This window comes from Tympanuchus pallidicinctus, unplaced genomic scaffold (assembly GCF_026119805.1).
Source record: "Tympanuchus pallidicinctus isolate F22 unplaced genomic scaffold, pur_lepc_1.0 scaffold15, whole genome shotgun sequence".
Classification (NCBI taxonomy): Eukaryota; Metazoa; Chordata; class Aves; order Galliformes; family Phasianidae; genus Tympanuchus; species Tympanuchus pallidicinctus.
The window spans coordinates 25,828,135-25,841,237 of record NW_026294669.1 but is presented as its reverse complement, the minus strand read 5'-3'; the positions used below and the strand labels follow the sequence as shown (position 1 = coordinate 25,841,237).

The window sequence follows — 13,103 nt, the reverse complement described above, 5'->3', positions numbered from 1 at the left end:
GCTTCCTCACAGTTCATGTCAAAACATTTCTTAGGAATAAAATACTAAAGCATATGGTTCCTATTCAGGGACAGTGAAGCAAAGGGATCACACAAAAGAAGTGTCATTTCATCCACAAAATTTAAAAGACCAGACTGAGAGGGGTTGTTGCAAGCTTTTCGATGCTGCAACTAGACAGAGGCCCAAGCAGCTCAGCAGTGCTAAAAAATGAAGAAGATAGAGAAGACAACATGCACGAGAATTACTTTCTAGTCAGATCCATATAGCTACAGATGTTCTCAGTAGGACTGAAATAACTCCGTAAACGTAATCTTTTCCCAGTACATCTATTTTTCCTCTAAAACTTGTCCACAGGAACAAACAAAAAATGTTCCATTCTTTACACACTGTGTTTGGAGGTAAAAGAGGATGAAGTCACAAAGGATTTGTTCATTTGTTTACCAAGAGACCAATAAGATGATTTTGAAAGGAAAACAAGACTTCAAAAGCCAAGCACTCTTTACTATAAGGCCAGAAGAAAAAAGACAGCCCAGCCTAACAGAAATCACATCAATTGCCCTATAGCATGTCTTTGGGATTCCTACTGTTTGTGATCAGGATAAATCTTTCTCTAAAGAATACATTATTAATATCAGTATGTAATTCTGTAAATGCAGATACAGCATTCTCTACTGACTGGACACAGTCCAGCGCGGTAGCTGCTACCACTCAGAAGCAGAATACCTCTTAAGGTATTTTCTGAGTCATTTTTGAAGTCTTCTGCCTTTTGGTAATTATTGGGTCAAAACACTGATCTGAAAAGGATTTTGTTTTTTAAAAAATAACGTTAATTCTATTTATCCTTTCCACATCTGAAGGGTGAAAAGTAACTGAAAATAATCAGTCTCTCATTATATTTTTTTATATTAAAAAAACTTATGAGAGGATATTCACTAACCGAAACTTTCTGTGAAATAAGTATCAATAAAAGACCCATATATACACAAACAATTCTATACTGATAATCAAGCCAAGCTCCATTCCTGTACCTTTTCCTAGTTAGTCTTAACTAGCAGAATTCCAATTGCCCAAGCATGTAATTTTATACTGTCAACATTTAAAGAAGTGTATTAAACCAACTTTAACAGAAGCATGTGGAATGATCACTTCTCCAGTAATATCTCAAATGACAAAAGCATCTGGAAACAATTAAGACTAGAAGGCCATATCTTTTTCAACTTCTTTCCCATTTCCTATCTCTTCCAGAATGTTCTCTGCATCTGAGGACTTCTCCATATCCTTCAGGTCATGCACATGCAAAGGAGTAAGATTGAGTGAACCAGTGAAGTTAGGAGAAGGCCATACTCATTTACTGAGCATGCTCAAACCCACTATGCACCAAGGAATAGATTATAATCCCATGCTTGATAGCAACTCTGATAAGGATTGTGGTGACACTACATTAAATCTTCAAATTCTCTAGATGGTTGTTTCCAGAAGAACAAATCTGAAGCCTATGTAGAATCTAGAAATAAATCTCATTTACTATCAGCTGTTATGCTTACAAATTTTAGAAATACCAGAAGCCTGTTCAGATTGGAGCTTTAAAATATGTGAACACTTAAATTATGTTTAGCTAAATTTATAAGAAATTCTCATTCCTGATGAGAAATCACATTTCAAAATAAGTGCTCAAAACAATACCTTTCATGGAATAAAGATGACAAAATAAACAGATGAACTGAAGCAAAATAAATTTCTACTAACTACTGTGTCTGCTATTCCTGATTATAGTGTGGGAATATGAAGCCCTACAGCACTTGCGTGGACAGCACAACTGAATAAAGAAGCAATTATTGTTTCTAAAGTGTTTAGAAACACAAGTTTTTCCATTTTGGTACTTGTTTTTACAGCAGTCAGATCGTTCAGCTACACTAGTTGTAAGACTTTGAGTCTTCAATTAAAGGCTGACCATCAAATAAACATTAATAGTTGTGAATCTGTCTTAGACAGGCTTACTTTGTTCTTGGAAATTTAAAATAAGACATTACTGGAACTAAGCTGCTGCCAACCAAATCCATTTATACTCTATACTATCTATTTTTCAGGACTGGATTCGTGTTCACCAGGTGCATTTTTTCCTCTGAATATTAAACATGCTCAGTAATAGAAAGTGTCCAAGCAATCCCAAAGCTCTTGGCTATTATTCTTGTCATTTTTATTTTATTGCTTGCCATGCCAAGCAGCCTTTCACCATACAGATGCAAGCCCCAGGCCAGCCCATGTGATAACAAAAGGTAGTACCTGACCTGATGTTAGGTATATAGGGGATGCGTGTATTGCAAAGAGAAGCTAATACACCCTGGGATAGCGGAAACACACACTAGAATGGAAAGAAGTTCTGCTTGGGGATAGGGAGCCGGGATCCTCCTCCAGCAATTGCCTCACTGACTTCTGCCTCCTCATCTCTGTCCTACCCTCTGTTGTGGCTGCTGCCAAGGTGGGCTCCGGGAAGCCATGCTCAGGGGTCCTGCGCATCAGCACCTCCCCCTCTTGCTCACGTTTGATCCCTAGGTCTGTGGAGCCGTGTTGGATCGGTGAGCCAGGTATGCTTGAGTCAGCCTCGTTTGAGAAGTCAAAGCCATCTGGGATTCAACATATAACATTTTAGTGCTTTTCTGTTCCTTTCTTGGCATTCCAACCCAGGCAGGGAGAATAGAAAATTTATGTGGACATAGAACAAACACGAAACACTACTCATGCTTAGTTAAAACTTTGTGAGAACATCCACAGAAAGGGACAGGTGGGCTATACTCCATACCAGAGACTAGAAAATGAATATAATGGCAGCTACAGTAAAGACAAACATGGCCCAAAGTCCTGAAAATAGAAGACAGTTGCTTCTTGTCCTGGACATCCTGAGTCAGCTGAGGACCAGAGGTCATTAAATGTTTTGGCACATGGTATAGGAAAGAAAAAAAAAAAAAAAAAAGGAAAAATGTAATACTTGTTTTCAGACTCTTGTAACCTCAGTTCATTTTTAGGTTATTCTACATTTTGCCTTCAGTCATTATGCAGCTTTTTTAAAGTTGTGTTTCACACATGCAGGAAAAAACTTTAAGTTTGAAAAAATGATTTTAAAGCAATTTTTGCTACAACTACAACAAAAATTTAACCATATGAAGGAAAACATTATTACTGTTTTCATTACTGTTGTTCTTCATATGGTCCAGCATGTTTCCATGCGTAATAAGTATTCATTAAGGAATAAGGAAAAACAGAATAATTTTAAGCTACCCACAACTACTTTATGACACGTTCCCTCTATAAGTTGGGCCACATGATGCTAGGAATATGATGTTCAACTCTTCCATCTCCCACTGTCTTCAGTGGCTGTGGGTAACTGGAACCCTAGCAAGGTCTGAATAACAATACTCATTTCCTAAGCTATTTTTGATGAGAGAGCAACTGAATTTCAGAGTGCATCACAGAAATGACTGAAATTCTACACTAAACTCTGCCACAACAATTTTATGCTCTGTTATAATAGAGGGAAAAAAGCCTTAGTAAACAATTTCCACTCTCTTTTTTCTCCTTTTTCTAAATTTTCTTTTTTCTCCTTCAAACATACCTCATGTTTTTTCCAAAAAAACAAAACAAATATTCCAAATGTTCATGTTCATGCAGTGCTCTGAAGATGTAAATACTATACATTGTTATGGAGAATCATTTTTCAAAAGGAAAAAACAAAACAACCATGACCAACTGTTCTGCAAACATTCAAACTCAGAAGCCAGGTAACAATGATGGTGATGAATACAGAACATTACAGTACTTGCCGTTGGAAAAGAAAGCTCACCTTCTCTTCTCCAGCGGTGACGACGGATAGAAGCTGTTGTAATGGCAGTTCGAGAAATCCTCGGCACTGTTGGAGTAACTTCTACTTTCAGAACCTTCTGGCCTTCTTGGGATGCATCAGGAGCATCAAAGGGCAGTGAGTTCTTCATGGCATTTGCAACCTAAGATGAAAGTAAAATGCTATACTACTACCACCACTGACCACGTTAATGGCAGTATTAAATCTCTTTGCTGGATCCAGATGGAGAAACAACCAAGAACTGTTTATTATGCCAGATCCCATCCAGATGGACAGTCCCATCCCCAAGACTCATAGCCTTTAGCTAAGTTGAAAAGACCATCACAAGCCTATTCCCAAATTTATAGCCCAATTTTCTCTCTTCTTACTTTTCCCATGTAAGCCATTTTGTTCTACATTTGACATCTGTACCAAGAGTGGTAACAATCTACACAATAAATTCTCCATCATAATGGAAGCAAGATAACAAGAAAACTGTTCAAGCTGTATGACAAGAATGGTCACAACATAGGAGACAAGACCATTTCCACTTTCCACCTCCATAGATCTCTACAGTATGTGGAGTATTTAGCAAAAATAAAGCTGTAGTGCACAATGTTTTAAAACTTCAGAAAAAATCAAAGTGAATTTGCCTTGATTTTCCATAATCCCATTGAATTTACACAGCCATGCAGCAATAAACAAACATTTTAAACCTAACATTACAGCTTCTTTTGTGTATCTCTTGTTTCACAAGTATCTGACCTCCCGCATGGCTCTTAGTCCTTACCTAATGAAGCTGAATAAGTAAACTAAGGAGACCACAGATAACTAGACAAAAAATAAAATAAGCATGGAAAATGTATCTAGTTAATCGCTATAAAATCTTACTTATCAATTGTTCTTACAGTAATTTAGGTTGTTCCCATTACAGCATATAGTCATCACTATGAAAAGTACATTTTCTCCTAATGAATACTCCCTTGAATTAGAAAACAAAATTTAAAAAATAAAATAATTTTGTAGTGGTGCAACTTCAGAGATCAGAATGCACTGTATGAAGAGAAACAAATATATGTGCTCTGCAAGTCTTAAATATATGCAGCCTACCTGTTAACCCAGGACAGTGGGCATTTAAACTCTTTATGATACAACTACAAGGTGACAGTTCTGTCGACTCATGAAATACAGATCTGCTTTAGAATACACAAGTTTGGAAATTACCCCACTTTTTCTACTTTTCTAGCAAGGCACACATATCCCCCTCCACCTTCAACCATTTTGTTTTTCTGTTCTACAGCACAGAGACAAGCTTTTTTCTTTTTAATTCTATAAAACATTGTGCTTAGCTGATGGAATTGTAGCAATATTCTACACAGTGATGCAATCCAGCATCTCCTAGTTTTATGCTGGAAGTAACATTTTCATACACTCCTCTCTACATAATAAAAGAATTAAGATTTAAATTTCATCCGAGTTGTCTTGATATTCTGAGGTTGCCAGAGGTGTCATAAATGTAAGAGACATTCTATTAATTCCCTAAAACTCTGCAAGCCCATGTGCAATAAATCTTCTTACTTAATGAAGTCATCTTTGATTAGTATTTACCAAAACACAAGCAAGAAGAGATTTATTAAACCACTAGAACATGATTCAGCAGAACCACGTTCGTATGATCTGTCCTGTGAAGATCTCAAATAATGCTTAATAAAAAATAAATATATCAGTGCATCTACTATGCCATATAATTTACATGAATTATAAGCATTTAGTAGTATCACAACAAAATAAAACTTTCCTACAAATTCTAATACACAAGCCATCCAGCAGCCATGTGAGGACATGAAACTCATTCAAACAGTAAAGTCAGAGATGACAAGATGTTAACTAACTCTAAGACTCTTCACTTCTTAGGAAGCTACAGCGGCTGCCACATAGCTGATCCTGAACTTCTCCAGCTTCTTTTTAACTCCACACAAAACACCTCTGCTGAGTTTGTGTCTGACTTCAAAGTAGCCTAAAGATTCTTGGCACCATTACAGAAAATACTCTTCATCATTCTACCACTTGTCCACTTCTGATATGGCCTTTGCTACTTAATTCTCTCAGATTCATTGCTTGTTTGCAAATTGCTCTTTTATTCTTATGTAGTCCTTCTTCCATGCTGGCATCTTTAAACCTCACTGTGCTCATATCCTTGATCTCATTAGAGACTTTGAAGCTCATTTCTGCTGTGCTGACTCAGTGTACATCAAGCTCAATCACATAGTGGTTTGCCTTCCAATCCTCTACTTCGCTAGAGTTCCAGCCTCTCTGAATATGTACCCTTTCTCAGTACACAGGATTAAAATCTGAAAATTAGTAGTAAAAGGCTTTTGCAGTAGGACCAGAAAGTGACACAGCACTTTTTCTTGTGGAGCATATTAACAACTGGCCCTTTTTAGCAGCACAAATTGTACTTGTGGGGATCAAGGAGAACCATGTGAAAATAAAATTAAGCAACAGTAAAACCTGGAAATAATCCAAACAACCAGAAGGAATAAAACACATTCCTTCTCCATCAGATGGGAAACCAAAAGAGAAGGAAGATGAAAAAAAACCTTCTGCCTTCACTGTTCTTAATACCAAGAGGTATTACTAATCCTGCACTAAAAGGTGTGGTATGTCTCATCATTATGATGACTGATCAGTATATCCATAATTAAACAAACAGCCTGTATAGAAAGATATAAAAAGAATCCTACTATGGAAGATCACCTAAATATTAAATAGATTTCAAAGAATTTGCTACTGCTAGGCAATTGTAAGCAGAGACTTGAACTTGATCAAACTAGATGCACAGATGATATTTTATTTGGTGCAGTAGTTTGAAGTGTTTAAAAAAATACAGTTTTATGCTGCTAAATTATTTACATCTCCTGGAAACTGCAACTAGGTGAAAGGACTTCAACCTTTGAAAAGGTCTGGTGGTTCGAATATACAGTGTGAGGCCAAAGATACAAAGGTTATCTTTTCATAAATCTGCTGATTTCTTGAAAGGTGCTTTTCAAAAACTGCTGTGAAACAAGCTGTGAAACAAGGCAAGGATACATGCATGAAAAACTGACAATTAGAAAATGGGGGGGAGAGAAGAAGAAAAAAAACAAAAAAAAACCAAAAAAAAAACAGGGATGACAGCATCAAACAATGGGTTGGAGCAGCAAAATGAATGTTGACAAAACAGATATTCTAGAAGATTCTTAAAAGTCATCCGAAAAGACAAAATGATTAAAAATGAATAATCAGGACTGAAAATTGTCCTATCATCAATTGAATTACGTTCCAGATCCTCCCACACCACTTTTCAATGTTGTATTTTGATAAGGTGGTCTATTTCTGCAGGTTCAATACTTAATTTAAAACATTCAATCTGATGGAGCAGTGAGTCATTTTGAAAAGGAACCAGCTATTATAATAATTCAATGGATACCGACCATTTCAAATGCAGGACTCTCAGAAAGCCTGTAGATAAGTTTTGTAGCCAATATTAATTCACCAAGAGAATAATTTTATTTAATTTATTGGAGGAGAGAGTGATGTCAGATTGACACAGAAAAAAACTTTTCCCAATCAATTTTTTTTCCTTCAGTTACATAAAAGTAATTACATTTACTTTTGTTATTTCAGAAGAGCACTGAAGGTTTCTGGCCACAATTCAGAGAAATTGAGATAATGTTCTATTCTACTTACTTTATTTTCATTAACATTCTCTTCTTATTTTGAGCCTTGCTCCTACATTTCACACAAAATAAAAATCTTCCATTCCTCCTTATCCTTTGTCTGTACCCTCCATCTGTATCCTGCACAGTTTTACCTCTTTCCCCATTTCTTTTCTTTTCTTTTTTTTTTCCTGAATTGATTCTAAATTGATTTTTTTCCTAAATGATTCTAATGGGAACTGGAAAAAAAAAACAAAAAAACAAAAAAACAAAAAAAACACGATTGTAAGAAAACCACTCTATTGATGGTCAACTGAAGAAGATGAAGATTAAGATTTGTGTAACTTAATTAAAATCTGACACTGAGTGTAGATAAAGCTCCTCCTCTTTTACAGCTCTACCCTGTTGCTGTTTTTCTATTGCGTTATTAGTTAAACCACACAGCATACTCTAAAGTCTTCTGAAGGTCTAGATGCAGAAAATACACCTTTTTACAATCTTTGTCCTGCAACACATAATCATTCAGTTAAGCTTTTTTGAAGAAGTCATCAGTAGCTGGTGCCAAAACAACAAACATTTGATCCAACTGTACTACATTAGAAAATACTAGCTTTCTGCATCATTAAGTACTAGGAGATCCCAACATTCATGCAGAAAAAGCATGGTGCAAATAACTATGTTGAAAATACCAGCTGTTAACAACCACTTGCATTTGGGAATGCAGTAAATGGCCACAAAGGCCTTAAGAGTCCATTTCAGAAACAGTTCCATATTCTTCATAATGAAGTTCATAGATTTCAGTAGATTTTTTTCTTACCAACAGAGGTTGTGAGTAGAGTTCAAGCTGTGCTCTGTAAATTATGTCCTCCAAAACCTCCTGGCCGAGATCCCATTGACCATTATATCTAAATGTAAAGAAACAGATTTATCTTATGTATCTTAGGAACTCAGATTAGCTTTTTTTTTCCTATCCAAATTCAGCTCTTTCTTTCTTTATGTGGAATGTTTATCAGTTGCATACACACCCAGAATGTACTCTATTTTGTAATATAAACAGGTAAGTTTCTCTTATATTACTCTTTTTGGTATAATGGAAAAAGATGCTCCCTGTCACAGCAAAGTGAGACAAAGCTGACACTATCATCAGGATAAATTTAAAGAATGAAAAATGGGGTCATGGTTTACTTAGTTCTTATCAGAAATGGATTTTTGCTACCTCAGTAGTTACTGGCATTCAAGAGGACTGCATTTCATCAGGTTATCTTGGCATCCAAGCTCATCATGCTTGTTAACAGGTTATCTGACGGTAGTAAAAACTCAGGAAAAGATGAAGCCAAGAGCTTCCTTCTCTCCAGTACCTGGTGCTGGTCCTTCACCACCTACTCCAGTGCTGACAAAGATATTTTCAAATTATCAGTTGGCTGAGTAAGTAACAGGAAATACGCTAACCAAGTTAGATCTTTGTGTCATATTGGGTTAAATTCATTTATTCCAATTTTTAGAACAACAAGCATTGATATTTTAACTCATGTAAAACCAGTCACTCCTATTACAAAAAAAAAAAAAAAAAGTCTACTTACATAGCATAATAGACACCTGTGAGCAGCTGCACCATGAAGTCAGGGTCTAACACCACCCTACCACAGTGTTCTTTCCAGCGTTTCTCATGCTGCCGTGGAAATCCACTCACACACAGCCTGAAAAAAATATACCATTGCACCACAATGTTAACCCCACAATTACTTCAAACTAAAAATGATTTTAAAACCTGTTTTTCAAAACATAAGCTCACAACATAGAATATTCTCACGTTGTTGCTCTTCCAATCATTAAAGCGGTTTAACAATAGTGCTTTGACATGTAACTTGTTGATAATCCAGAGATAATTCCCATAAAGCCATTAATTCTGTTTTCTTCCAATCATAATCTCTAAAGAATTAGAGTGGCAAAACTGCTAAGATACCAGTACAAGACTCTCCCAGAAATTCAGTTAACAAACCCAATTTTCTACACAGGAAACATTTCAGTGGCATAGAACAGAGACGTACCATCTCCCACTTTATGTACACTATTGGTTAACAAAGATACCTTGTTCTTGAGAATTACTTTCAGCTGCTGTTTTACTACAAATAAAACCAAAATCAGTTACGGCCCTTGACAAAGGGCCTGCCTTGTCACAACTGCATTGACTCTGCTGTTAAAAAAAACAACACACCAGATACATTTATTCAGAACTCTGACGTTCTGACATACGTAGAACATAGAAACAATGCATGGATATTAATGCAGTCAATGTAAATGTATTGCCTGTTTCTCTAATCTAGTAATCCAGTACTGTGTACATTAATTTTTTCCTTTAAAACTGGGAAGATTATTGCATGGACTCCATGAGCACATACTGACACTAGGCAAAACAGAGAAAAGGAATGAAATTATCAATTAGCCACCAAAAGAAAAGAAAACAATCCAAACCCTTCAAGAGAAAAACAAAACCACAACACAAAGAAGTATCTCACTGTATTAATGCTCTTATCAGAAAATGACAAAAAATGAAAGCTATTATCTAAAAGGTCTCCCAGCTATCAGCTTTAAACTGAAACCCATGCAATCCACTGTTTTGTAATACGATCTGTTGCCTCAGTAACAAAAACTGTGGTCCAAGTTCATCCTGGAAAGCAGACAGTACCATGGTAGGAATTATCTGCTGACCATGTCCAGTCTTTCCAACAAGGCAAGGTACACAGACCCAAGTCAGTATAATAATGGCTTTTTAGGCTGCGCTGCAGACCAGGAGCACAACAGCTTTGAGAAGAAACCACAAGGTAAAGCTTGCATACTGTTACACAAGGAGGATCCAGGATGCTTCCTTTTCAAGATCACTCCACTCTTTGTGGAACAAAATGATTCCTGCTGTAATTGTCCATGACTTAGATTATAAACTACTACAAAACTAGTGACTGTAATACTCAGAATGGAGTTCACTGTACAGTTCCATTAACATGTGCTCAAGTGAGCAACATCATTACTTATTTTAACTGAAAGAAAACAGTTGTGGAAAGTTAAATTTAGAAGGTTAAGGAAAATGACAGCAATTTATAATTAAAGTTGAAACAATATTGTTGTACTATGCATATTACACACTAAAATGTCATAACACAAGACAAAAACATGCAACTTTTACTCAGCTCATAATAAAATAACCTTATTGTTGGAAATAGTTTGCTACACCCAAATTATTACTGTTGCTGCATTGTTTCAAAAAAACCAAAACAATTCCTACGTTGTTTCTCTCCTCTCTAACTGAAGAGTAGCCCTAATTTTCAAAGGAACATTCAGCATATTAATTAAATCCAGCATAGTTATACCTCAAATGAAAATGATGGAAGCACACTGAGAAGTGACTGGTTCCCATAATGAATGTGATGAGAGAAACAGCCTATCATCCTACCTGAATGCGTATTAGTACAGAATACACATTTGTCAGAAGCTCGTCTGATCCTTTATAGTTATGTAACTGAATTGCATGTAATTAATTTCTTTCATGGCAGTATTGTGTTGCAGAAAAAAAGCTAAATTAAACATTTTTAAAGAGCTCCGTCTGTTTGGATATTGGAGTGAACTGACTTCATTTCAAACAAAATTGCTGATAGAAACTGGCAGATGGAAATATCAGAAATACTTCAGATTTTTCAGAGCATAAAGCAGGGATCTTTGCCAACCAGATGCTTTTAAGACTGTTTAAGCAGAAGATTATATAAAGGATGTACTTTAAATCACAGTACTGAATTCTCTAGAAAATAGGAGATACCATTACTGAGGAGGACAAAACAAAACAAAATGCATAACCTAAAGCATGGAACACTGTACTAGCACTTTATACAAACTATCCTGAGGAACAAGAGGGTCAATATTTGGAAGCAGAAGAAACTAAAGGTAACCCTCACAATATTTTGCATCTAGCCATACTGAAAAGTGCCTGAATGATATGTAAATTCAATCAATACAGATCAATCTAATTAGGTTCAGAAAATTTTGCCCCATTTTTTTTCCCCTCCAGATAACAAAAGGTTAAATAAGTGGAACAAAATCCAACGCAGGAGTAAGATAATCCAAGCATAGCATCAAATTTTCAATTAAGTTGCAGAAGTGACCAAATGTTGCATTTAGTAACTTAAAGCATATAATAGGTTCATTTACTCTTTTCTGCTGGATGAATATTTAGAAATCTAGATGTACCCTGAAAGACTTTCAAAGGCAAGTGTCTCACCTGGAACCCATCCTACAAAGTGATTGGTAAGAAGAGGCAGGCATATAGACAATAGCAGAATTGTAGCACAGCATGAGAAAGCTCAGCACCTCAAACCTGAAAAGAGACAAGATCAAGATCCTGCATGGTTTAAATTCTTAATATTCCACCCAAAGTTTAAAAAATCTAAAAAATTCCTACAACTCAGTTTGAAAGTCACCTCAAAGGAAAAAGTGTCATAAATAAACACACAAATCCCAAAACCCTCTTCCACTATAACTCATTAACTTGAAACAGGATATTAAAGGTTCACTTTAAAGTATTACTGAAAACCATTAGCATATGCAGGAATTATCGAGGAAATGACATGTCATAAAATCTGTCCAGGTTGCTACAGAGCTGGACAAGCCTGCAACATTTTTAAAATTTTATTATTAGGTTTCCTAGAGCTACTTTTAAACACATGTAAAGCTGAGAGTCACTAGAACCAGTTCAGAATCTGCTCTTCAGCCAGCCTTCACCAGAAAGGCTGGATACAGTTACTAATAATGAGTAGAGTCCCAGTCTACATGTCCTCATGCAGCAGAACCAGGAAACCTCACTCCCAAGGTTTTTCATTTTCACTTCTTTCTATGCACTTGGCTCCATCCCTTTCTTTCCTGTGGTAAAGGCAATACCAGACTTTTGTTACGCTTCCAGTAAAATTTGAGTTGACAGGCATGAACTCAAAAGATATTTCTGACAGACACGGAGATGACAGAAAAGTCATTCTCATCTAAATGAACCAGTAACACACAGAGTTGGAAGCAAAACCAAAAATATTCTGTTTACTGATATTTTACCGTTTACTGATTTGCAGTCTCTCTTTACTTCCAAGCACAGAAAGGACTGACCACAATCTATTTGGTCTTAACGTTTAATGACTTTTTGACTGTTTAGTGAAGGACCGCAAACATTACAATGCATCCAACCTACCTGTTCTGTGCCGTGAAGGTTTCTCTTTGAGGATGAAGATCACTGTAAACTACTCTGATGAGATCATGCTGACAGAGAGCTCCTTCAGTTAAAGCCATGGATCCAATAGTAGAGGGCTGGAAGTACAGAGTGGGAGGGAGGAGAAAACAAATCAGAAGTAAAAGGTCTGCAAACACACTGAAATTCCTAATAATAATATCATAGAATGGTTTGGGTTGGAAGAGACTGTTAAGATCATCTGGTTCCAACCCCCTGCTGCTATAGGTCTCTAGGGCGCCAGCTGCACCATTCAGCTTGGTGTCACCTGCAAATTTGCTGAGGGTGCACTCGATCCCAATGTCCACATCAC

General features: G+C 36.3%; 1 protein-coding gene across 9 annotated transcripts in view; it reads right to left on the bottom strand.

The window, feature by feature from the left end:
* Nucleotides 1-13,103, bottom strand: part of HYCC2 (hyccin PI4KA lipid kinase complex subunit 2) — a 54,182-nt gene that overhangs the window by 10,110 nt on the left and 30,969 nt on the right. For 6 of the 9 annotated variants that reach the window (XM_052676316.1, XM_052676317.1, XM_052676313.1 and 3 more), the window contains 6 exons: nucleotides 12,755-12,870; nucleotides 11,801-11,920; nucleotides 9,114-9,230; nucleotides 8,351-8,438; nucleotides 3,839-3,998; nucleotides 2,457-2,624 (listed from right to left, as the gene is read on the bottom strand). In XM_052676316.1, coding sequence (XP_052532276.1) covers nucleotides 2,457-2,624; nucleotides 3,839-3,998; nucleotides 8,351-8,438; nucleotides 9,114-9,230; nucleotides 11,801-11,920; nucleotides 12,755-12,870 — 769 coding nt within the window. The remainder of the gene's footprint in view (nucleotides 1-2,456; nucleotides 2,625-3,838; nucleotides 3,999-8,350; nucleotides 8,439-9,113; nucleotides 9,231-11,800; nucleotides 11,921-12,754; nucleotides 12,871-13,103) is intronic. The other 3 variants (XM_052676320.1, XM_052676321.1, XM_052676322.1) reach the window with 3 other exon arrangements.